The sequence below is a fragment of the Typopeltis vanoorti genome, chromosome 2 (assembly GCF_054136105.1).
Source record: "Typopeltis vanoorti isolate ZY-2024b chromosome 2, IOZ_Tvanoo_1.0, whole genome shotgun sequence".
NCBI lineage: Eukaryota > Metazoa > Arthropoda > Arachnida > Uropygi > Thelyphonidae > Typopeltis > Typopeltis vanoorti.
In genome coordinates, this window is record NC_143550.1 from 15,067,181 (window position 1) to 15,093,460 (window position 26,280).

The window sequence follows — 26,280 nt, forward strand, 5'->3', positions numbered from 1 at the left end:
AGAATCCTTCCTTGGGCATGGATGTATGCAGAAGCTTCTTTAACTTTATAAAGCGTATCTTTATTATAAAAAAAAAAAACATTTATTCCTATATATGTTTCAAAGCTTCAAGCATTTTACATAGGTCTAGTGAGTCAAAGACTTTTTCATAATCTATGAAAGCCAAAGAAATTGGTATATTATATTCTTTTGTTGTATTACTAGATTTAAGCCTTGCAAATAATGATCTAAAGGATATGGGGTGGGGGATCAAGCATCAGGTGAGCAGAATGCTAGTCACACATTAGACAGTTATTTATAATTAAAAAAAATCTTATAAACTCTAATTTTATGAACTTGTTCAGATGAGCTTTGCAATTAAAAACACTTTAATTGCAAAATAAGATTTGTGAATTTTTATTTTTTTTTTGTAATAAAGTGGGGTTTCCATAGTATCTATACCATATCCTACCCAGAGTACTAATATATTACAGGTATAATAACTTTTCTTGGGTGTAATTCACATAAAATATACATGATGGTGTGCATGTGAAAGCGAGAGAAAACATGTATGCTGAGCTGTATAATTTTTGCTGATTTGCAGCATAAAGAAAGAACAATGGTTTTCAGGAATTTTTTTTGCCAAAACCAGGGATGAAATGTCGGAGAAAGGACAATGGCTAGGGCATCCCCTGTAAGCGATGCGCAGTTCCATCGCCCGAGGACTGTGAGAAGTGGGCCTGGGCTACCGAACCAAGGATGGGTTCAGCTAAAGAAGTAAGTCCAACAGAAAGAGTGAGTGTAAGGTTAGAATTAGGTCGCTGAATACGGGTACGATGAATGAGAAGAGCAGGGAGATAGTAGACATGATGAGAAGAAGAGAGCTGAAGATCTTGTGCATGCAGGAGACAAGGTGGAAATGCGATAAAGCAAAGGAGCTGGCTTAAGAATATAAACTGTTTTACAGTGGGATAAATGAGAATGGAAGAAACAGAGTTGGAATCATCATTGACAAGGAGCTGAAGGATGGAGTCTGCGAGGTGTGGCGGAAGAACAATCGGGTTATGAGTGTTAAGCTTGAGATTGGAGGAAGCGTCGCTGCGATAGTATGTGGCTATGCTCCACAAGTAGATTGTGATGAGGAGGAGAAAGAGGCATTCTGGAGAGAACTTGACCAGGTTGTTATGGGAATCCCTGATGGTGAGAGAGAGCGATCGTCGGAGCAGACCTGAATGGGCATGTAGGAAGATGACGAAGTGGTGAAGAAAGGGTGCACTGGGGTTGGAGTAGTGGTGAAAGAAATTAAGAAGGTAAAAAGAATCGTAGAGCATGCTGTGGCCTTCGACCTGGCTATAGCTAACACATGGTTTAAGAGGAGAGTTGGACACCTGATAACCTACAAGAGCGGGGATGGAATGAGTCAGATTGACTATATTATGTGCCGTAGGAAACATCTGAAGGAGGTGAAAAACTGTCAAGTGATTAATGGAGAAAGTGTAGCGGCACAGCATAGCTTGGTTGTGGTACTGTGATATAGAAGGGGAAAAGAAGAATAGACGGGAGTGGCGGAAAGATAGGAAAATAAAGTGGTGGAAATTGGAAGAGAAAGACCCAAGGAATAAGTTTAAAGAAAAGGTACTAAAAGAAATGAAGTCACCAGAGGATGTGGAAGAATGGTGGAATGTAAATAGTCGGATTATTAGAAAAATTGGAGAAGAGGTGCTCGGTATAACATCAGAAAAGGGGCTGCCCGAGGATAAGGAGGCATGGTGGTGGAATGAGGAGGTGCAGTTGGAGGTCAAGGAAAAGAAAGAGGCAAAGAAAAATTGGGACATGACTGGAACTAGAGCCGACAAGAGAGGCATATAGATTAGCAAAGAAAAATGCAAAGAGAGCTGTGACAAGGGCGAGGGCAGTTGACGAGGTTTATGAAGTACTGGAGAGAAACAGTGGTGAAGCTCAGTTGTTGAGAATAATGAAAGCTAGAGATAAGGCCTCGAAAGATATAACATCAATCAAGCAGATAAAGGATGTCTCAGGAGTAGTACTACAAGAGGAGGACAAAATCAGAGTAAGATGGAAAGAATATTTCCATAATCTGCTAAATGAGGAGAATCCAAGAAAGAGGTGTGAGGATGGAGAGGCAAACGAGGGATCAGTGCAGGACATCAGTAGAGAGGAAGTGCTTTGGATACTGAGAAAAACGAAGAATGGAAAGGCTGTGGGGGGTGGACCAGATATCTGGGGAAGTGTGGAGAAGTCTGCGCAGTGAGGGTGCAGACATGTTATGGGATCTGTTGAGGAAAATAGCCCAAGAGGAAAAGATACCAGAAGAATGGAGGAAAAGCATTCGCGTCCCAATCTACAAAGGAAAAGGAGATGTTCAGGATTGTGGAAACTATAGAGGGATTAAGCTGATGTCACACACATTGAAGATATAGGAAAGAGTAATTGAAGGAAGGATATGGTGGGAAACGAAAAGTGGCGAGGAGCAGATTGGATTTATGCCAGGAAGAGGGACAATGGATGCGATAGTGCATAGTTGAAGTGCCCTCTTCAGGAACCAAAGGCTTACTCTTCCTTTAAAAATTTTTCTTTAAAGAAAAATTTTTCACTCTAAACTCATAGGTGGTGTATCAGCATATGTAATAGCATATCTTCTATTTTGGTAATCCATTCTTCTGGTTTTCCCTCTGCAATTATTTAAATCCTTGTAATTGTTTCCTCTTCTCATATTTTTAGTTCTGATATGCAAAGCTGATACCTCAGTAAAATTAATCTTAGCTGGTAATTGATTCTTAGCACATGTTTCTTGCTCAGAATCAGATACTTGAAGTTTTGATGTCAAGTCAGTGTCAAGTTGAATAACAGGCTGATCAAGTATAGTAGAGCTTAAATCAGTATTTTTCACAGTTTATCTACAGATGATTGCATTTTATTAGGTTGTTCTTCTTGATTAGGCACACAAAATCTTCTTGTTAGTTGCCTTGTTCCTGTGCATTCAGACTTATTGTTTCTTTTAACACGTATTCTTCTATTCATTATGGATATTTGACCTCTGGAAAAGTCACAAGAGAAGTGATGCTTCTCCATAAAATTTGTTCCTAATATTATGTCAGCATCTAAGCTAGGAGAGAAAGGGACTATCAGTAAATCTTGATGTACACAGAGGTTGATGCCAGGTATATAAATTTGTGCACGAACTTTTTCATATGCTGTAGATCTCGAATCAGAAAGAGTGGAAATTCTTACAGGTCTTCTTAAATTGCTAACATTTTTCCATAATTTATATCTTAATTTTAGGAAATAATGCTTATTGATGATTGAGGCATTACAACCTGTGTCAAATAGAATGTTACAATTATGACCTTTGACACATCCTGTAATCTTCATCATTAACTCTCTTGATCTGGGAAATTTTGAGACTTATTATATGTTCTGTGAGAAATATGTCCAAAACTAGAGTTCCTTCTGCTGTCAGAGTAGTTTCTTTTATTAAGGTAGCAATTCCTAGCGATGTGACCAATCTTGTTGCAATTAAAACATTTAGGAGGATCTCCACCATCTGTGAGAAATTTTCTCCTTGTCTGAGGTTGAGGTTCAATGGGAATTTGCTGTCGAACATTTTCCAGGGCTTCCACTACTCTATCCAATTTAGCCAAAATTGGCTTATTTTGCCTTTCAACTTCCAGTTTGACTACCTTGCTAATATGTTCTGCTGTGGGATTGAAGTTCTCTTGAAATCCTATAGTTATTTCTGTCGGTTTTTTTATTACTTCATCTAATTTATTCTTCATTGGCTGCTGCAATTTTTCTACCTCCTGGTGAACAATGTCTTGTACTTCCTTGAATAAGTTCTTGTTGGTTTCTTGATTTGTGTCAGACATGCAGTTATGATTAATAGAATTCTCTTTAATGATTTTCTTCTCATCCTCTTTCTCTCTATTCTCTTTTGAGGATTTATTCACACCTATGGAATAATCAGTTGTTTGTACTAAGTTTACAAGGCCTATATTGGATGAGGGAGAAAGGTCTCCAATCATCTGTTCTTTTTCCTTGACAGCCACAAGGCATTCCTCTAGTGAGGTTATCTTCTTCTTATAGGCTGTCTCCCTCAGTTCATGTTTGACACCGTGTCTAAATTGTTGATAGACTGCCCAATCCAAATGAGGTTTGTCTTCATTGGATACATTTAAACTTTCAGAGAGAGTTAGTAACTGATTGTAGAAATCACCAACACATTCTTTATCCTTTTGTATAATCCTCTGTAGTTTCCACAAATTTGGTCCAACACTCCTCCGTTTACAAAACTGAGATAGCAAGACTTCTTGTAATCAAATGTTTCTTTAAGTATAGGAGATGAAAAAAAATATGTCTTAGCTTTACCAATTAATTTGTTTCTAAGTAATATCAACAACTGAAAGTGTCCAACCTGCTGTTTCTCTGAGTTTCTCAACATAAGTAAAAAAAGATATAATACATCATCAGAGTCTTCTCCTGAAAATTGTGGAACTACTTGTTGGGGATTCACACTTCTAAAAAATTCACTGTCTTCCATCTCTGAATTTGAAGTAACAGCCATTGTGATAAATGGAGTATTAATTCAAATAATATAATCCTTTAATTTCAAAAAAAACTTTATCTTTGCCTGATTTCTGATTACAACCAGTTCATTGTGATCTATTCAATTTACTTTCTAAATTTTTAGGGAGCAATTCCACAATTATTATTACCAAGTTAAATTAAATCTGTTAATCTACAGCTGTTAAATTACTTTCTATCAATTAAATCACATCCTGTCGACTGCGCCATTTTTTCGTGACATTGTTCTCTTGATGTTTGAATCCGCCATCTTGTTAAAAGTCACTTTTATAAAATAAAGGAAAACTAATTGTAAATTGATCACTGATCTAAGAGTAGAGAAATTTCTATTATACTGCGCCACTCTATCCTTAGATAAGTCTATATGAAATAGTAGGATCAATTCAAAATTAGTTAGCAGTCTTTTCACTCATTCAGGCTGAAGTATTTATTTTCTCTCTTTGGGATTCCCGCTAGATTCGAATTTTTGTGAACGGTGCAGTAAAAAGAATTTCAGGCAAATACAACAGTTAGGTTAACAAATAAAGCATTTAATATAGGTCGTATAACACTTACATAAATTTTACTTCTAATTTTAAACAATAGAAATAAGTCAAACATTAAGTCAAGTCAATTACATTAGCACAATCTTCCAAGTCTTCACATACACCTTTTTAGCTTCTGGGTTATAAAGTTTTTACACTTAAATGAATATAATAGAACATCCAATCTAATTAGTTTTCACACATTTTTCAGTCATGCTATAAGTTCAAAATATTACAGGATCAAATAGCTGAAAATATCTTTCAAACACTTCCTATCTCCAACTCTCAATCACGAAGGGTTTCCACAGTTAAAGTTAATAATTCACTATGATAGACCTTACCGGAAATGGTTCCTAGAACGTCTATTTTGTTGTGAGCAAACTTCTGGAATTTACTTATCACACTTAAAGAATAAAAACACATCCACAAAACTTATCTGCAGTTATACTTAAAGCACTATCAATTATGCTTCAGAATTCTTGACATCAATTAGGGAACTTCAACTATCGTTATTACCACTCATAAATTAATTAAAACACTGTGAGGTTCTCTTTAGGGCAAATTGGAAATAAGCTGCAATACTAGATCACCTGGGTTTATTCAGAATTCTTCCTCGAATGTTCAGCTTTTTACTTTATCCGATTGTAGCTTTAATTTTCCTTCTGTTATTACTGCTGATTTCAATTTCAGCTAACTATAAAATTCGTTACGTTCTTGCTCACTTATAAAATTTATCCACTTAACTCCTACCCTTAAGAACCTTTATTTACTTCTACTTCTTTATTTTATCACCCTGCTTCCTTTCACTTCCAAGTTTCCGTCCCAACTCCTTACTTTTTATATATTTTTTCTATTCTCTCTTCAGCCCACGCTCTGTTCCACTCGCACTCGTTTATTTCACGCATCTCCATGACAACAGACAAACATAAATATTCTCGCCAATGTTAGATAAGGCTATACTACTACATTGAGTCATTACATACGTTAAGCTTTATATACAAATAGGAATAATTAGAATATTTGCTTTTCAACAAATGCGTAGTTAATATTGCAAACACAAGTTTTTTTTATAATATTGACATAACAATAAATAAAATAGCTTAATAATATTTAATACAGAATCTATTTACCATTAACACATTTCTTTGATTAAATAATTAAATAATTGATATAATTAAGGTAGTTATATGATATCAAATTATATTTACGTTATTTACATTAAATAATATTTACAAACGCAGCCTTTGTGATGGAAAATCATGTTGGATTCTGAATCAAATAACATTTATTCTATTTTCTACATAATTAGAATCCAACAGTGGGAAACGAAAATTGGCGAGGAGCAGATTGGATTTATGCCAGGAAGAGGGACAATGGATGCGATATTTGCACTAAGGCGATTGATGGAGAAATATAGGGAGGTGCAGGTGGAGCTGCATATGGTGTTTATAGACCTGGAAAAGGCATATGACAGAGTGGCCAAGCAGAAGGTGTATGAGGAAGAAGGAGTGTCGGAGAAGTAAGTGAGGTTGGTGAAGGAGATGTATGAGGGAGCGAAAACTCAGGTCAGGTCTAGTGTCGGTATGACAGAGGGGTTCCCCCATTGTTGTTGGGCTCCACCAGGGATCAGCTCTGAGCCCCCTACCTCTTTGACCTGGTCATGGATGTACTAGTGGAGGACGTTAAGAGGGAGGCGCCATGGAGCATGATGTTTGCTGATGATGTTGTTCTTTGCGAATCATCCTGAGAGAAGCTTGAAAAGACTCTGGAAGAGTGGAGAAAGGTATTGGAGGAAAGAGGCATGAGAGTTAACTGGGTGAAGATCGAATATATATCAACAGGGAGTGCCGAGGATATGGTCATATGACTCCAGGGTTAAAAGTTAACTTCAGGGAAGAAATTCAAGTACCACGGGTCAGTCATCGAGAGGAATGGAAACCTGGATGAGGAAATGCAGCACCGAATAACATGCAGCTGGAGGAAGATGAGTGGGGTCCTGTGCGACAAGAGAGTGAGCTGTAAGATGAAAGGAAAGCTGTATAAGATGGTAGTGAGGCTGGTGATGCTTCATGGTGTGGAGACGTGGCCTACAACAAAGGCACAGGAGAGGAAGATGGAGGTGGCGGAGATGCGGATGTTGAGATGGATGAGTGGTGTGACAAAGGAGGACAGGATAAGGAATAACTACATCAGAGGGGCGATCAAGGTAGGACCCATCGGTAAGAAGGTACAACAAAGCAGGCTGAGGTGGTTCGGTCATGTAGAGAGGAGGAGTGAGGAGTATGTTGGTAAACGAATGGAGTACATGGAGGTGGAGGAAAAGAGGCAGGCCCCAAGCTCAGGTGGGGGGGGGGGGATAAGGTGGCAGTGGATCTTAAGGAGAAAGGATGGAGTCGGGAGGATGCTCTGGACCGGAGAACCTGGAGGAAGAAGATTAAAGATGGGAACGCTGACTCCGTTTAACACGGGATAAAGGCATAGCGAAAGAAGTTTTCAGGAATTTTTTTGTGGGCTGCAAAAATGGACATAAGATTTAGTTGGCTGATTGCCTAATTCCTTTTTTATTAAGTTCCTGGTAACAATGATAGATTGAATTTATATGCATATTACATAGTAATAATAATAAAATTCCTTTTATTTTGAAAAAATTGGAACTAAAAATAACTTAAATTATACATATTTTTGGTCGTAAAATGTTAAAAAAAAAGTATAAGACTTATTGATAAACTTACCATAGATATTTAATTCGTACGTATGTTCGTACAATATTGCCTACCGGTTTCGCTAGTAACTGACTAGCTTTCTCAAGGCTTGCACAGTACAAAAAAATGGAAAATGCAAAAAAGGTTTAAGAATACAAAAAACGTTAGTACCTGTTAGGTAGCTAAGGTAACACTTTTGTGTGACATGTCTGTATGTACATTGGACAAACTTCAAGAAGCCTGGAAATAAGACAGAAAGAACATATTGGCGATGTAAATCACAACAGAACGATCACCTCCGGTTTAGCACATCACTTTTCAACTTCGAACTACACTATAGACTGGGACAACAGCTTTATGCCCTACGTAGATAATGATTACAGACATCGATTATTCAAAGAAGCAGCAGTAGTGCTATACAGGCAGCAACCTAAACAGAAATCAAGGGGCCATACTGAACGATACTTAGAAAAATCTAATTAATTCTCTCAGTCCAACAGAACTACAGTACGCGAATAATCATATTACACGTTTGCATGTAACGCGTGTTCATGATACTTAGTAGAAAGTCACGATTCATACAGACATGTCACGCGAAAGTGTTACCTTAGCTACCTAACAGGTACTAACGTTTTTTGTATTCTTAACCTTTTTTGCATTTACCATTTTTTGTACTGTGCTTGAGAAAGCTAGTCAGTTACTAGCGAAACTGGTAGGTGTCCATTTTCTTTGGATATTGTACGAACATACGTATGAATTAAATATCTATGGTCAGTTTATCAATAAGCCTTATATTTTTTTAAAAATAACTTATATAATTTAAAATTCTATCCTGAAGTCATCTGACGAATGTATATATTTTTGAGTATTGTAGAACAGTATCATGCTAAATTGTTAACTACTGTAATATTTGCTATTAAACTGCAAGTATGAAAACAAAATGTTGGCTGGGTGTTCAAATACCATTATGTAATATTTAAGTTTCTAAATTATCTTTTTGTTTGTAAATGAATTATATGAAGAAATAATTGTAATCTTTATTACTAATTACATGATTTGTGTAGTAATAAATCTTGTCAACCTGGTTGACCGAGTTGTTAGCATATTTGCTTTTCAGTCAAGAGGCTGTGGGTTCGAATCTCGCCAGGTCATGGATGTTTGTGATTGCTTTTCAGCTTCATACATTCATCTAGACAAATATGTTTACACTCTCCCAAGATGGACTGGGTCACCACACGGAAGAAATAGACCCATCCCTTCTGCAATGGGACTTTCAGTGGATGCTGCACCAAGTGGGACATAAAGCTAGGAAGAAGAAGAATATATATAGTAATAAACCTTAAGAGACATTTTCTTTGGATTTTATTGGATGATTCTTTATAAATATATGTATACAATCGTCTACAAGTTTCACCAGCTTAAGTCTGTCTGACTTCTTCAGGACAAGAAATGGGTACACTAACATTAAATGCTAAAAAGAATGCAGTAACGACAGTAAAATTAATTAAAATTGAAATGACGTGTGACATTAAGAGCACGGAGACTTAATCATTGTTTGTAGATCTTGCTTTATAGTTTTTCGCGAAATTGAGTTCTGCTATACATAGTGAATTTATTAAGCTTTTCCAAATGTCTTTTAATATCATGCCTTGATTTCTGTTGAGATTGTCTCCTGTCCGGAGTACCACAAAGAAGTTAATTGATTGTTATTTTCCAACTCTAATGTGAACTTAATTTTTATTAGTACGTCCAAACAATCAATTACCTTTTTTGGACGTACCAATAAAAAAAACAAGAGAATGGACAAATCAAGCTCACAATCTACCGCAAACCTACAGACACTGGACGTTATCTTCACTTTTAAATCTACTCGCCATTATGCACAAGAACTTAGCATTATACATATGCTTAAAAATAGAGCAACAAGTATCATCACAGAAGAAAAAAATATGCTTGATGAGCTCTCACTGATATCTAAAACTCTAGTCAAAAATGGTACCTACCCAAAACATATTATCCAAAAGATTCTCAATGGAAACAGCCCACAGCGACAACCTCAAGTGACACAGTATACATCGTCCTACCTTATGCTGGCTCAGTTTCAACGAAAATAACAAAAGTCATGAAGTCTTTCAACATCAGGGTTGCCTTCAAACCTATTTTAACTACAAGACACATGTTAAGATCTCCTAAGGACAGTATCGCCTTCTACAAGTACGCAGGTGTATATAATATCCCATGTTCCTGTAGACTGAATTATATAGGCCAAACATCACGAAGCCTAGAAATCCGAAAAAAGAGCACATAGGAGATGTCAACAACAACAGAACAGACACCTCAGGATTGGCCCATCATTTCTCGATTTTGAGCCACTCCATCAATTGGGACAACATCTCCATGCCATACATTGAAGAATATTTCAGATGTAGAAACTTTAAAGAAGCTGCAGTGGTACTCCTGACAGGAGACAATCTCAACAGAAATCAAGGCATGATATTAAAAGACATTTGGAAAAGCTTAATAAATTCACTATGTGTAGCAGAACTCAATTTGTGAAAAACTATAAAGCATGATCTACAAACAACGACTGAATCTCCTTGCTCTTAATGTCACGAGTCATTTCAATTTTAATTAATTTTACTGTCGTTACTGCATTCCTTTTTTAGCATTTAATGTTAGTTTACCCATTTCTTGTCCTGAAGAAGCCAGACAGACTTGAGCTGGCAAAACTTGTAAACAATTGTGTGTGTATATATATATATATATATTATATATATAAAGAATCATGGTCCAATAAAATCCAAAGAAAATGTCTCTTTTTAGTGTAAAAGGACCAAATATTAACAGTTAAAAAGTAATAAACCTTGTTTTGGTTTTTAAGCTTTGGATAACCTAATTTATAACAATAAAGATCTATGAATGTGTAAAAAATTAGAATTTATTAAAATAAAATGCTAAATGAAAAAACCACACCATAATAAAACATAATGTAATTTTTTTAATTTTATTTATTTATTTTTTTTGATGTCGTTATTACTTCTTAGACTGCAGCATTGTAAATTTTTTTTGTTATTGTTCTTCGTTCTTTCGATTGCAGGTACCTCACTTAACATGTTTAATTAATCCATCAATTAATGCTCGCTAAGCGAATACAATAAACAATATGAATAATTATAATTCATCCATCAGTTAGCATAAATTTGGAAAAAAAATTACAGCATAAGCTATATTTAAAGGATAAAATCATCAAAGTTAATAAAAACCAATTGCTTAAATTTTTATTTAATGTCTAAACATTTGATTGAGCTACTGTTTTTACAAAAAAAAATAAGATGTTTGAATCGTGCTCGACTTTTTCATCTTGTCATGCAATTTGCAATAGCTGGTGATTGCTTTATCAAGATTTTGGCAGACTTCGAAGCTTCGTTCCATATCATGATCAGCATCAAACAAAATTTCCTTAGCATGCTCAATGTGATTGAAAACTAGTTCAAATTCTTTTGCAGTTAGCTTCTTAGTTGTAACATTCTCTTCTTGTTTGCGCTCTTTATCTTCTTCATATGCACACTTTTCTTCTAGTTGAAGATCATCTCTTAAACGTTCTGAATGAGAATCGAGCAAGTTTCTCGCATCTTTATTATCCAGTTCATTAAATCCAAGTTCTTTTTCAATTGTGCAGATTTCTTCGCTAATGTTAGATCCTGGATTTTGCACACGAAAAACTAACATAGGCTTGAGTTTAAAGTCTACTTCTGCATTGCCTCCTAATAAAAGCATAAGACAATCTCTAGGTATTTTGTATCCTGGTTGAGATGCTTCAGTTTTAGCTAGGAAAGTTTTTATTGGCATATGCATCTAAAAGAGACCAATTTCATCCACGTTGAATATTTGCCGATTCATAATCATCCTCCTGAATTATCCAATTTAGGAGGGCAATTCTTTAGGAAACTTGGCTGCAGAATTTTCATCAGCACTACAGATGGTTTCATATTTGAAATATCAAACCATAAATTATTTAAATAAGCTGGACAGTGGTCTCACACTAGAAATTCATCTCCCATCTAATACATTTACAACTACAATCTATGCACATGTGCATGGATTGTAGTTGTAAATTCAATGTATTACATTCAGACCTCCAGTCTGCTGGTTGGAGAGTGGATACACCAACCAGCCCTGTCAACTTCTGTCATTGAATTGTTTATAACCAGAATTATTTCAAACATTCTTTAATATTTTAATCTGATTTAAAATGTCTACATGTCAACAGAAATGACAAGTTGTGCATATGTTTAAAATACTGCATCTGGCATGCTCAGTTATAAGTGGTATTTGTAGGATAGAATTAGCATATCATATGATATACTTTAGTATTTTCCAAGATAGACTAGAAAATATTCCAGTTTTTATCTTGGGGAAGTAACGAATAATTTAATAACATAATTAATTGAATTTTAAATAAACCTATAGAAATCTTCAGTGTTTTTCTTTTCTTTCAGCTTATTGGCAGCTGGGATAGATCTCATGGTGGTGGTGCAGTAAGAATTTTCATTTATCTTATTATTTATCTTTAAGCTTTTTTTATCTTTAAGAAGAATTCACATCCTTTTTTTTTTTCTTGATTTGTTTTAGTATCATAAAAGCTGGGCTTCTTCTTTACTTTAAAGAACAGTTGGTTTGATTTATGATCTCACTCTCTGCCTCTTCAAGCTTTTTTTTTTTTTTTTTTTCAACAGAACTTGCAGCAGCAGTTCATTCACCACCATTTTATATTTCAATTTCTGTGACCATAACAGTGATCAGGTGAGTGAGGGACTAGCCTTGGGCACAGAAGATGGCAGAGTACACAAAAAAGACGTTTTACAATTTTTTTTTATTACACTAAAAAAAAAAAAAAAAAAAGGAAGAAAGAAAAATAAATGGAGTTCACTATACAATACTTAGGATGTACATATTACATCATTTCATACCAACTACTATGAAGACAGTTACATCACCATTACACTGGAATAACTATCCCATCCAGTAGTAAAGGAACTGACTTGTAGCTTTTCAAATTAAGCCTTGGCAATGCTGTGATATAGTTCAACAGATAGTTTTGAGCCTTTTGTTGGTGCTGTTGATATAAGAACAATAAATGTACAAAATCTTTGTTAGGCTGGTTAATAATGACTAGACAAAATTTTATACTTATCACTAGGTATAAAATTTTGTCTAGTCATTATTAACCAGCCTAACAAAGATTTTGTACATTTATTGTTCTTATATCAACAGCACCAACAAAAGGCTCAAAACTATCTGTTGAACTATATCACAGCATTGCCAAGGCTTAATTTGAAAAGCTACAAGTCAGTTCCTTTACTACTGGATGGGATAGTTATTCCAGTGTTAATCCTAAAACAAGTATTAATTTTGTATCATGTAGGTAGATGGAAATTACCAACTTTGTATTTAAAAAATATGTTTTTTAATAGTAATCATCCACTCCTAGATTCACTTGTTCTAAAACAGCCAGATAGCAGCACAGTTTTTTTCAGTTTGCAGGGTACGTTGATGCTACATCCTATCGGCATCATACTTTTCAAAAATCAGGTACTGTTAACTGTATACATTGAGTACACACCTTATGCTGTACAGAATATTCTATAACAACCTTCTTCATGTTAAATCTGCTTTTCTCTCTAATATTTATAACTCCCAGCTGATAAAGCTACTATTTGCTTTCATCCATAAGTTCCACAAGCAAAGATATTCTTAGTCTTTCTTTACATGAAAGATTTATCACAGCAATTGCACATGCTACCCAGTATTGTAAATCTATAAGTCTCCTTCCACCTCTACAAGCCAGTGATTTTCCCATTCTCTCGGTGACCACCTTTCTATTTGTTCCCTTCCCTTCAAGAGTATCAGGTTCCCTTGTTCTTGTAACTTAACAGAATGATTAGCAGGTGTATGCTTAGACAAATATCAGGATTTAAGATACCAAGAGTCACTCAGATCTGAAAAATTAAAACTTCACACATGAGAGGCTGGAAGAAAAAGCATGAATAGCAAGATTTAATTTTTTAAGAGTTAAGAAGTCTTAAATGTTGTGTGTGTATCATCCATTAAATGTATGTACATCTATATTACATTAGTATTACAGCCAACCCTCACTATAGCAAACACTACTATAACAACCTCATTCACTTACTACAGCATATTGCTGATGGAATAGTCCTGATTTAAGGCCTATAAAGGCACATTCTAAAGAAAATTCATTTTAACCAGATTCACAGGAACAGATTATTTCTGTGGTCCCTTGAAATTTGTTATAATGATATTCATCTGTAATACTGTGGGCAGGCTGAAAGATATGTAATCTCTGAACCTTGATCTAGAGACTAAAAATGAAACTTTTGCAATAAACAAGGAGTATCTTTAGCTGAAGTAGTTAAATTCTTGTACCTTCTAAAGATATTCACAAACATTCATACATGAGGTGGAATGCGAACCCATAGCTTGTTGGTTGGAGAGTAAAGATCCTGTTTTAAACATAAATCCCAGCTATGAATGGCTATAATCTTATCATACATAAGTATTATATGCTACCTACCTAAAAGTTAATAGATAAACTTGAAACAGAAATCCTAGAGACCAAAACATGGCCCTTTTCAAGCAGTTGAGACCTCAAATAAACAGGGTGGTATAACTAGTACACCTAAAGTCATTCGCAACATCCAATGCCACAGCATGATATAAACACACAGTAATCCATTGTGGAATATAAAGTCCATGTGATTTGTCTGCCACACTCAACCAAATAAGCCAGCAGTCTTATTAAATATTCCCATACACCTAAGTAATGCGCTTACTCAATTGAATTTTTCCTTTGAACTCTAATGGGATTACAGTTGTTCTTGTGATTTGTGGCTAACACATCCTCATTTTTTTTTAATTGATATTCTGTTTTTACTTGATTATAACTAGTACACTTTAGTTCACACTGAGTATCATCTTCAAATTCCTGACATATACCCTCAAGGGGTACACAGGATATGATAATACTGCATGCAAAGTTACATCATTACTAACTTCCTATCTACAATCTTCCTCCAAATCAATCTGTTACCTGTCAAGACTCCAAAATTATCATATCTTATATTTCTATCTTCTAAGGCACTTTTGACTATATCAATCCACCTATATCTTGGTCTTCCTCTGGGTCGTTTTCCTGCCAATCTGGCAGAGAACACTTGTTTTGCTAATCTTTCCTCGCCCATTCTGTTTAAGTGACCATACCACCTGAGATTAGCTCTGCTAACACATTCATGGATGCTAACAATGTCAACTTCTTTCCTAATATCCTCGTTTTTAATGATATTACCATTGATGCCATCTTTTCACACTAATCTTTCTCAGGACTCTCATATCTGCGGTCTCTAGTCTTTGGTCAAGTGTTTTACTTCTAACCCAGCTCTCAGATCCATAAGTTAAAATTGGTTTGAACACTTTCTTGTATACAGCTAATTTAGTGTTTTGACTAATTTTTCTGCCATGTAAATTTATTCATTTGACTTCCTACCATACCAGCTTTGTTAATTCAGTTGTCTATTTCCAAATTTAATTTACCTTCTTCACTAAAAATCGTGCTCAAGTAGCTGAAATGTTTTACTTGTTCTATACATTCTCCATTCACAATGCAATTGATATTTTCAATGCATCTGCCTATTTTTGTTGTCTTTGTCATGATATTGCTGACCTTCATACAATATCTAATACAACTGCTGACCTTCATACAATATCTAATACAACAGTTATTCAATTTAGTCAGGGAATCTTGCAGACTTGTAGCGGATTTATTTAGAAGTATAACATCGTCCACATAAAGGAAAGAGCTGACATTAACATCTCCAATTTTGATATCATGTTTAATACCACTTTCCTTCATAATGTGATCCATATAGATAATAACAGAGGGGATACTGTACATCCTTGTCTCATACCAGATTTAACATTAAACCATCTTCCTGTACTTCAATTCTAACTGCTGACTTACAACTCAAATAAAGACTAAGTATTGCTTGATATAATGCCCCATTGACACCATATAACTGTAACGTATTGAATAACTTCTCTCTTGGCACCTTGTCATATGCCTTTTCCAGATCGACAAAACTTAAATACAGATCTTTGTTATATTCCCATGCTTTCTCAGTTATCTGTCATAAAGTAAAAATCTGATCCTGACAGCCTCTATTTGGCCTGAATCCAACTTGTTCTTCACCAAGATTCTTTTCCACAATCCTTCTCAACCGTTTTCTCAAGTATACTTGCATATATCTTACCAAGTTTAATACTACTTTCTTTCATAATGTGATCCATATAGATAATGAATAACAGAGTGAATAATGTATATCTTTGTCTTACACCAGACAAGGATTTACTGAGAATCCTCAGTAAAGAAATATATCTGTAATTCTCACATTCAGTTTTCTTTCCCTTTTTATATATGGGTACTATGAGAGCTCTACTCCAATCATCTGGAATTTGTCCTTCTGTCTAGGCCTTCTGAACTATCCAGTGCAGCCACTGTAAGACTATAATACCTCCATACTTCAGCATTTCTGGTCGAATATCATCTACTCCAGCTGCCTTTCCACTTTTAGGCTTTTGATGGCTTCTTCTACTTCAAGTATGGATATGTATTCCTGATTGCATGCCTGGTCAGTGTTTTTTACCACTGTGCTATCACTGATTGTTTCATTTAGCAATTTTTCGAAGTAATTACTCGTGCTTCAAGGATATCTTTTTCTCCAGTTTTCACGTCACCTTCATCTCTAATTCCTTTTACAGCACTTTTTCCTTTATTTCTGAGCTTCTTCAACAATCTCCAGAATATCTTGCCACTTTCTTGATATTTGTTTTCTATGTTCTTACCAATGAGTTTTGTTTAGCTAGTTTTACCAAGTGTTTAGCTAGTTTTACCAAGTGTTTAGCTTTCTTACATTTGTCTCTGTATTCTCTAAGAGCACAAGCTGACACTTTTGTCAGGAACTTTTGATATGCTTTCTTTTTTACTCCTGTGTCTACCATGGATTTCTGATTTTTCTGTCCTTGCAGACAACCTCACCACATGCTTCTGGCTGATTTAATCAGTGCTTTCTTCAGGGCTTGCCACTGAATCTCCAAGGTTTGGTTCCTGTTCTCAAACTCTTTCATTTTTTCTTGAATAATGTTTGTGTATTTTAGCTACATTTCACATCTGAGAGCTACTCAACTTTTATTTGCTTTAAAACTTTCTTACATGTTCTTCTTTTCAATATTATTATTGTTATTAGAAACCTACATGGAGTCCAAAGACTCATTGAGGGAGGGCACCTGCTCCACAACTCTGCATCTGCTGCTCAATCCACCAACTGACTGCAACTACACCAAAGTCATTACTCTACTTGAAATTCCTGACCACGATTATTTCCAAAGACAATCACAAACATCCATGCCCACATCGGGATTCGAACCCGCAGCCTTTTGGCTAGAGAGCAGATACGCTAACCACTCGACCAGCAGGCTGTCCAAGTGGTTAGCATATGAAATGAAATTCAGTTTTATCCTTCTCAAGACTGAATGGTGATCACTTCCAATTTCAAATCCTCTGTACATGCTAGTGTCCTGCACCAGTGAGAAAACATCACTATCAACAATAACATAGTTAATGAGACTTTTCTTATTCCTTTCCTCTTCTCTCCATGTGAATTTGTGTACATTTTTATGTTGGAACATTGTGTTAGTAATAACCCGTCCATATCCTGAGCAGAAATCCAACAGGTATTTGCCATTATTATTAGCTTTGCTCTTTTCTACAAATTTTCCCAACTAAGACCAATTTTTCATTGTGTCAGTTGCTTTCTATAAAGCCTCAAGAAATTCCTCCTCTTTTACCTTAGTAGAACCTTCTGTGGGAACATAGGCACAAATAAATCTCATTGTCCAGTTCCCCATTCTGATATTTGCTCACATCACTACTTGAGATTCCTGCCATTCAAGATGATTAGCCTCGTATTTAGTGTTGAATACTATGGCTACTCCTTCTTTTCCTTGATTGAGTGCATACTGGGTATGTCTATGAAATTATGCAGTATTATTTAATGTTTTAAATAATATTACATAAACAAATTGTTTTAATTTATTTCTAATGCCTGTTGCCTATCTTTAATACACATAATATCTTCTAAATCAAGAAGAATAAGAGCTAGGACTACCGAATTAGCAGTCAGATTTTATGCAAACAGTTAATTTGCACCATTTGCTGAAGAAACCAAAGAAAGGCAACTCAAAATACTAATAATAATCAGAGATAAAAATGAAGGCAGTATACAAAGATGAAGAACTGTTAGTTTGGAAGAACTACTTAAATTTAATTATCTGGTGGATTTCACTACCAGCCACATTGCCAAAAATAATAAAAAAAAAAATTTTTTTTTAAAAACAAACTTCCCATTAGATATAACAATTTTATCATACAAGAATTTTTAAAACTACATTAAAAATCCAAAAGAATGAGGAAGCACCAATATTGGACAGCATAACAGTAGCTGTTAATAAATATGGTTGTAGACATCTTTGGAGACGATTATTAAATATCTGTATTACAGCTTGAGCTACATCTGGCATTTCACTCCAGTGCAAGGAAGTGATAATACCAATACCCAAGAATGGCATTCTAAACAACTTCGAAAATTTCAGGGAAAATGTACTGTATCCTATCTCTCTCCCCCTCCCAAAAAAAAAAGAATTTGAATCATATATAGTTGACTTTACATGACAAGCTGCTGTAATGAATTTCTGTTAGCATGGCATAAAGCTATACTAAAAGAAATTCACTAAACTCCTCCTGTTCATTCCTTCCATTTTGTTTATTTTAAATATTCATTTGTTTTCTTGGTATGCGTTCATTTTTTTCTTGTTTGTAGTAAGAGATTTATTTTATGTATAAGTTCATTGTCATTTAATTTTCTTCTCTTTACCCAGTTTGGTAGTATTGTTATATTTCCCATTACCAAATGAGCATTTGAATCAATGTTATAACCTCTGTAGACTCTTACATCATTTACTAAGTTTACTAATTTGACTATCAAGTATTCAGCTATGGATTTTTGAGCCCTAGCTGACCAGGTAAATTTATGAGCATCTTAATCTAAAAAAACTATTCATTATTCTTTAGTTATTGTAAGATGCAAATTCTGTTGATCTTTTTTCTGTTTTCTTTAAGATGGTTTTCTCTGCAGTTACCCATCGTGGATGGTATTGATTCATTACCTGTTCTGGCATTTACGTCACCTGCTATTAGTATGAAGTCATTTGGGTGTATTTTATCTAATATATATCCTATAATGACATAAAATTTTTTCCTTTCTTCATCTTCACCTTCTACTTGGTTATATGCTTCTATAATTGTTAATGACCTCTTTTTTGTTTTTATTCTTGTTTCTAATAATATTTCATTCCAGTAGTTGTAACTTTGTGTATTTGCTTTCTAGTCATTTTTATTTTTATCCATATCATTAATCAGATCTAGTGCTCACTCCTCTTTCAACTCTGCAGTATATCTATGTATAATGTTCTGATTCTCTGTTCCTCTTAATTTTTTTTTTCCTTCGGTAATATTACAAATGAACTTTTTTTGCCTTTAGTTCTGCATCTAATTCTACGTTATATGTTATACTCCGAATATTCCAGATAGAAACTCTGATTTTCCTGTTTATCTATTTGTGGAAACCATTATTTGGTCTTGGGTCTTTATCCAAAAAGGCTGTCTAATGAAATTGCCTTGGAGACTTTCAAGTAATATGATTTTCTTCAGGTTGGTTACTAGCCAAAATGAGGTAAGTCTGGTGGTGGGGTTGCCACCTTGGCCTCCACACCAGAACATCTTCTAATCCAGATGTTCGCAATCATCAGAGCCCTGTTTGTTTACTCCATGCTGCACCATGTGGAGGTGGGGCTTACATTTGGTTGGGAGAGGCTATATGTTGCATGTTATAAACCCATTAGCAGCCCAATTCCAGGTTTCCAGTTTGTGGAATTATTTGAAAACAGGTCTTCCTGAGAGACTGAATTAAACCTAAATCTTTGGCTGTTCAGAGAAGATTTTTGAACAGAATCTTCAGTCTAAAGAAGGCCAACAGGAAAACACTCCAAGCAGTGTTGTCCTATCACTAACCATCATAAAAATAGGACTTGTAACATTTTTAGCATTACAGAGAAAAGAAGCAAAGAACTCATACACCTCAGTCTTACCCTTCAAAAAAAAAAATTGTTATAATAATAATAATGAAAAGCAGAGAACATCCTGACACATATACCACACAAACATAACATAAAAAACATGAATATAGAGTAGCAGTATTGCTTCATTGTATACAGTCCATCACACAAGATCTCAAAGAAATTGCAAAGTATAAAATTAGATTTCTATCCCACGTCTCCATTCAGCACTCAGAAAATTGAGAATAGACAAAACAGCTCTTCGTATAGAATTTGCTATATGGGATTCACTCACTCACACACACACACACACACACACACACACACACACACACACACACACACACACACACTGGTCAGTCAAGAGATGCATATCAGAATGCATCAAGGGTATGGAAACAGGGAGAGCATAAATCAGGACTAGCAGCACATTCAACAGAGAAAAGTGAAGTGCTATGTTGGTGCATAGAAATGGCCAAGATTGATTACATTTTGTTTCTCAAGGAATCATCAGAAATGTTAAACCTAGTCAGTGTAACAAGAAACAAAGTATTATCCTTCATCACGCTTGATCATCTTTCAACAAAACCTGGTCTCTTCATAATACAAGCGAAAAGGCATGAATCACGTGTACGTGACATTGCTAGTCTATTTCAAATATTCTGTATGATTGATACGGTTTAGCTTGCTTGTTACAAAACCCAGTTGTTTTAATATCAGTTTTTAATTTCACCCTATTTAATATACTTCTACTTGTAAGCTGACAGAAAAAGATAATTGGATTGAATCTATGGGAAACGACCCTGGAATGGAAAAGGTAAAACAAAAATGGAAATATAATACACATAGCAAACTGGAATGTAAGAAGAATAGCATATAAAGAAATAGAATTAGACCACTTATTAAATGAAAGAAATTTTAAAATAGCAGTAATCACTGAAACAAAAAAGAAATTAAAAGGAACTAGGAGAACTGAAAATTTTAATGTGATATACAGTGGAGTCGACAGAGACCAAAGAGCACACGCAGGAGTCATGATTTGAATTCATAACTCCTTTTCAAAACAGTTAAAACATTATAAATTATGGAATGAAAGAATAATAGAAACTAGAATAAAAAATAGATAGAGGCTATTTAACAATATTGGTTTATATGCCCCAGAAGGAGGAAGAGAACAGGATATTGATTGATATTTATAATATTGATTTTTATAATCAGCTACAAAACATATATAATAAAATAAATAAAAATGATTACGAAATTTTAGCAGGTGACTTAAATGCAACAATTGGAAACACGAAAATTAATAATAATATAGGAATACATGGAGAACATACTCTAAACAGGAATGGTAAAAAATTGATTGCCTTTGTAGTTCATAATAACCTAAAAATAATGAATTCCTTCTATAAACATAAAGACATACATAAATATACTTGGGCAGCAAGAGGATGGAAATCAATATTAGATTACTTCATATTAAATGAAAAGACATCAAAATTTTCACTAGATGTTAGAATTCACAGAGGATATGAAATAAGCAGTGACCACTTCCTTGTTAAAATAAAATTAAGATTACCACCTAAATGGCTACAAGTAACAAGAACAGAAAGAAAAATTGAAACATTTGTTTATAAAACTAGACTATTGAATGACACAAATGTACAATGGCTATGTGAACAAAGAATTAACCAATATCTAGATAAAATAAAACAAAATGAAGAAATAGAAATAAAATGGCTTAATATAAAAACGATACTAAATGCAGCAGCAAATGAAAGATTAGGAAAGACCATAAAATTTAATAAAATGAAAAACTGAAGATCTGAGATGATACAATCAAAGAAATAATCAAAAAGAAAAAAAGAAGCGTATCACAAATGGTTAAGCAGTAAAAGATTAAAAAGAATATAAAACAATAAGAGCCATATGTTTACTCCTTCTTTTCCTTTATTCAGGAAATGACAATCAAGGAAAAGGAGTAGCCATAGTATTCAACACAAAATACAAGGCTAATCTTCTTGAATGACAGTCAGTCTCAAGTAGAGTAATGTGGGCAAATATGAGAATGGGGAACTGGACAATGAGACTTATTTGTGCCTATGGTCCCACAGAAGGTTCTACTAAGTTAGAAGTGGAGGAATTTTTTGAGGCTTTAGAGAAAGCAACTGACACAATGAAAAGGAAAAGTCGGTCCTTGTTGGGGATCTAAATAGCAGATAGGAAATGATTGTGAGACATACAAAAATATTTTGGGAAAATCTGGAGAAAAGCGCAAAGCCAATAATAATGGCAAATACCTGTTGGATTTCTGCTCAGGACATGGACTAGTTATTACTAACACCATGTTCCAACATAAAAATGTGCACAAATTCACAGAGAGAAGAGGCAAGGAATAAGAAAAGTCTCATTGAATATGTTATTGGTGATAGTGATGTTTTCTCCCTCTGCAGGACACCAGAGTGTACAGAGGATTTGAAATTAGAAGTGATCACTATTTAGTCTTGAGCAGGATAAAATTGAATTTCTTATTGAAAAGAATAACATGTAAGAAAGTTTTAAAGCGAATGAAAGTTGAACAGCTCTCAGATGTGAACTGTACACTAAAATACACAAAAATTATTGAAGAAAAATGAAAGAGTTTGAGAACAGGAACCAAACCTTGGAGATTCAGTGGCAAGCCTTGAAGAAATCCCTGATTGATTCAACCAGAGAGGCATGTGGTGAGGTTGTCTGCAAGGATAGAAAAATCAGAACTCCATGGTGGACACAGGAAGTTAATGAGGCAATGAAGGAAAAGAAGAAAGCATATCAAAAGTTCCTGGCAAATAAATCAGCTTGTGCTTTTAGAGAATACAGAGACAAATGTAAAAAAGCTAAACACTGTGTAAAACTAGGTAAACAAAAACCATGGGAGTACTTTGGCAATAAAATAGAAATTAAATATCAAGAAGGTAAGATATTCTGGAGGTTGTTGAAGAAGCTTAGAAATGGAGGAAGGAAAGAGTGCTGTAAAAGGAATTAGAGATGATAAAGGTTACATGAAAACAGGAGAAAAAGATATCTTTGAAGAATGGAGTCATTCCTTCGAAATATTGCTAAATGAAACAAGCAGTGATGACAGCACAGGGTAAAAAAACACCGACCAGGCATGCAGTCAGGAATACATATCCATACTAGATGATATTCGCCCAGAAATGCTGAAATATGGTGGTATAAAAGTCTTACAGTGGCTGCACTGCATAGTTCAGAAATCCTGGAGAGAGGGACGAATTCCTGATGATTGGAGTAGAGCTCTAATTGTACCCATATATAAAAAGGGAAATAAAACAATGTGAGAATTTCAGAGGTATTTCCCTACTGAGTGTTCCTGGCAAGATCTATGCAAGCATACTTGAGAAACGGTTGAGAAGAATTGTGGAAGAAAAGCATGGTGAAGAACAAGCTGGATTCAGGCGAAATAGAGGCTTTCAGATCTTCACGTTACGACAAATAATTGAGAAATCATGGGAATATAACAAAGATCTGTATTTAATTTTTGTAGATCTGGAAAAGGCATACGACAAGGTGCCAAGAGAGAAGCTATTCAATACGCTACAGTTATATGGTGTCAATGGGGACATTATATCAAGCAATACTTAGTCTGTATTTGAGTTGTAAGTCGGCACTTAGAATTGAAGGAAGTACAGGAAGATGGTTTAATGTTAAATCTGGTGTAAGACAAGGGTGTACATTATCCCCTCTGTTATTCATTATCTATATGAATCACATTATGAAGGAAAGTGGTATTAAACATGATATCAGAAATGGAGATGTTAATATCAGCGCTTTGCTTTATGCAGATGATGTTATACTTCTAAATAAATCTTCTACAAGTTTGCAAGAGTCCCTGACTAAATTGAATAACTGTTGTAATAGATATGGTATGAAGGTCAGCATTAAAAAGGCAAAGACAATGAAAATAGGTAGAATTGTTGAAAATGTCAGTTGTGTTGTGAACGGGGAACCTGTGGAACAAGTAAAACATTTCAGCTACTCAGGCATGATTTTTACTGTAGATGATAAATTAAATATGGAAACAGACAACAGAATCAACAAAGCTGCTATGGTAGGAAGTTAACTGAATAAATTCATATGGAATAACAGAGAAATTAGTCGGAACACTAAATTAGCTGTATACAAGACAGTGTTCAAACCAGTTCAAAACTTATGGATCTGAGAGCTGGGTCAGAAGTAAAACACTTCACCAAAGACTGGAGACTGCAGATATGAGAGTCCTGAGAAAGATTAGAGGTGTGAGCAGATGGCATCAATGGCAATATCATATTAAAAACGAGGATATTAAGAAAGAACTTGACGTTGTCGGCATCCTGGAATGCATTAGCAGAGCTAATCTCAGGTGGTATGGTTACTTAAACAGAATGGGGGAGGAAAGATTAGCAAAACAAGTGTTCTCTGCCAGGTAGGCAGGAAAACGACCCAGAGGAAGACCAAGATATAGGTGGATTGATACGGTACCATGTGCCTTATACGATAGAAATATAAGATCTGATAATGATAATATTGGAATCTTAACAAGTAACAGACTGATTTGGAGGAAAATTGTAGATAGGAAGTTAGTAATGATGTAAATTTTTCATGTAGTACTATCATATCCTGTACACCCCTTGAGGGTACATGTCAGGATGATGATTCTAAAAGAGAAGTCAGAAAAAGACATAGAGAATCATGAAACAAATTTATGTGCGTGGATAGGCTTATCTGTTCGTCAGACATGTTGTAATAGATTTCACGGTATATTGATATGAACACAGATGGATAAGAAAGTAACTATTTATTAACTTAAAAGCTAATATTTCGCTGGTATGATATCCGGCATCTTCAGAGCACACAACACAAAGTTTGTTACAAAGGCAAGACAACCATAATCCGGTGTAACAGTGGGGCTAGTATAAGTAATTGCAGTGTGGAACAGAAGACTAAAGTCCTAATATGGCACCATCTAGGTTTAAAAAAAAAAAAGGTCAAAGTTTTGAAATGGTAGTCCAAATGATAATCTTAGAAAGTTTGAAAAATACATACATATATGCATCTTCAAGGCACACCCTTCCTAATTGGGTTGTGGGGGCAACAGCTGCAAGAAGAACTTCCAATGGTCACAATCCTCTGCCACCAAGCTCAGGTGTTCTGGTGGGATTCCCAAACGTGTCCACCCAAGGTTTTGGATATAATCTATCCAGCGAGTTCTTGGCCTTCCATGTGGCCTCCCACCCTCTGGCTTCGCAAAAAAGAGCCTGGTGAGGGAGCCTCTCTTGTGGCATTCTGAGCAGGTGCTCGTACCAACGTAACTGTGATCTCTCAGCATGGAGAAGCAGCGGTTGAGTATTGAGGGTTTCCCGAATTGCAAAGCTTCTTACTCTGTCGAGTCTTGTCAGCCCTGCAACCCCTCGAAAGAACCTCATTTCAGCCGCTTGGATTTGTCTCCTCATTCTTTCGGTCATTACCCAACTCTCATGACCATAGGTGAGGATGGGGACATAGACTGTATTGAAGACAGCCAGCTTTGCCTTCTGGCTTAACTCCCGCTTCAATACTACCGAACGGCCAAGCTCCCCAATATTGAGCTTGCTAAGCCAATTTGAGTATCTAGCCCTACAACCCATTTTCCATCATTTGTGAATATGGACCCAAGGTATTTAAACTTCTCCACCTGCCTCGTTGGGACTCCACTTACATGTAGAGTGCACTGGGATGGTTGTCTTGAGACCACAAATCTTTCAGTTTTAGCCACACTGATCTTCATTCCAGCATCTGCACAAACAGCTACAAACCTATCCAGGGTCCGCTGGAGGTCATCTGTGGAAGGGCCAAGCAGAACTAGGTCATCTGCAAAAAGCAAACGTCCAATGCTACATCTTCCAATTCGGACACACTCACTGTCTCGGCTGTGCCTGTCAATCCAGTCCATAAATATTATGAAAAAGAGGGATAACAGAACACACCCTTGGCAGAGGCCAACAGAGACTGTGAAAAGACTTTGTGCTGTTTACCCTGACACAAAACTCTGGGCATTTATACAGGGACTTGATGGCAGCTAATAGTTGGCCATCCGCTCCATACTCATGTACTACTTGCCAAAGCTTATCCCGAGGAACCTGGTCATATGCCTTCTCCAAGTCCACAAAACGTGTAGACATTCTTGGCATATTCCCAAGATTTCTCAAAGA

General features: G+C 35.4%; 1 protein-coding gene across 1 annotated transcript in view; it reads left to right on the forward strand.

The window, feature by feature from the left end:
- The window catches only part of UQCR-C1 (Ubiquinol-cytochrome c reductase core protein 1), a 258,580-nt gene that overhangs the window by 128,968 nt on the left and 103,332 nt on the right, over window positions 1-26,280 (forward strand). The window contains exon 8 of the mRNA XM_090403677.1: window positions 12,307-12,345. Within this exon, the coding sequence (XP_090259803.1) occupies window positions 12,307-12,345 (39 nt within the window). The remainder of the gene's footprint in view (window positions 1-12,306; window positions 12,346-26,280) is intronic.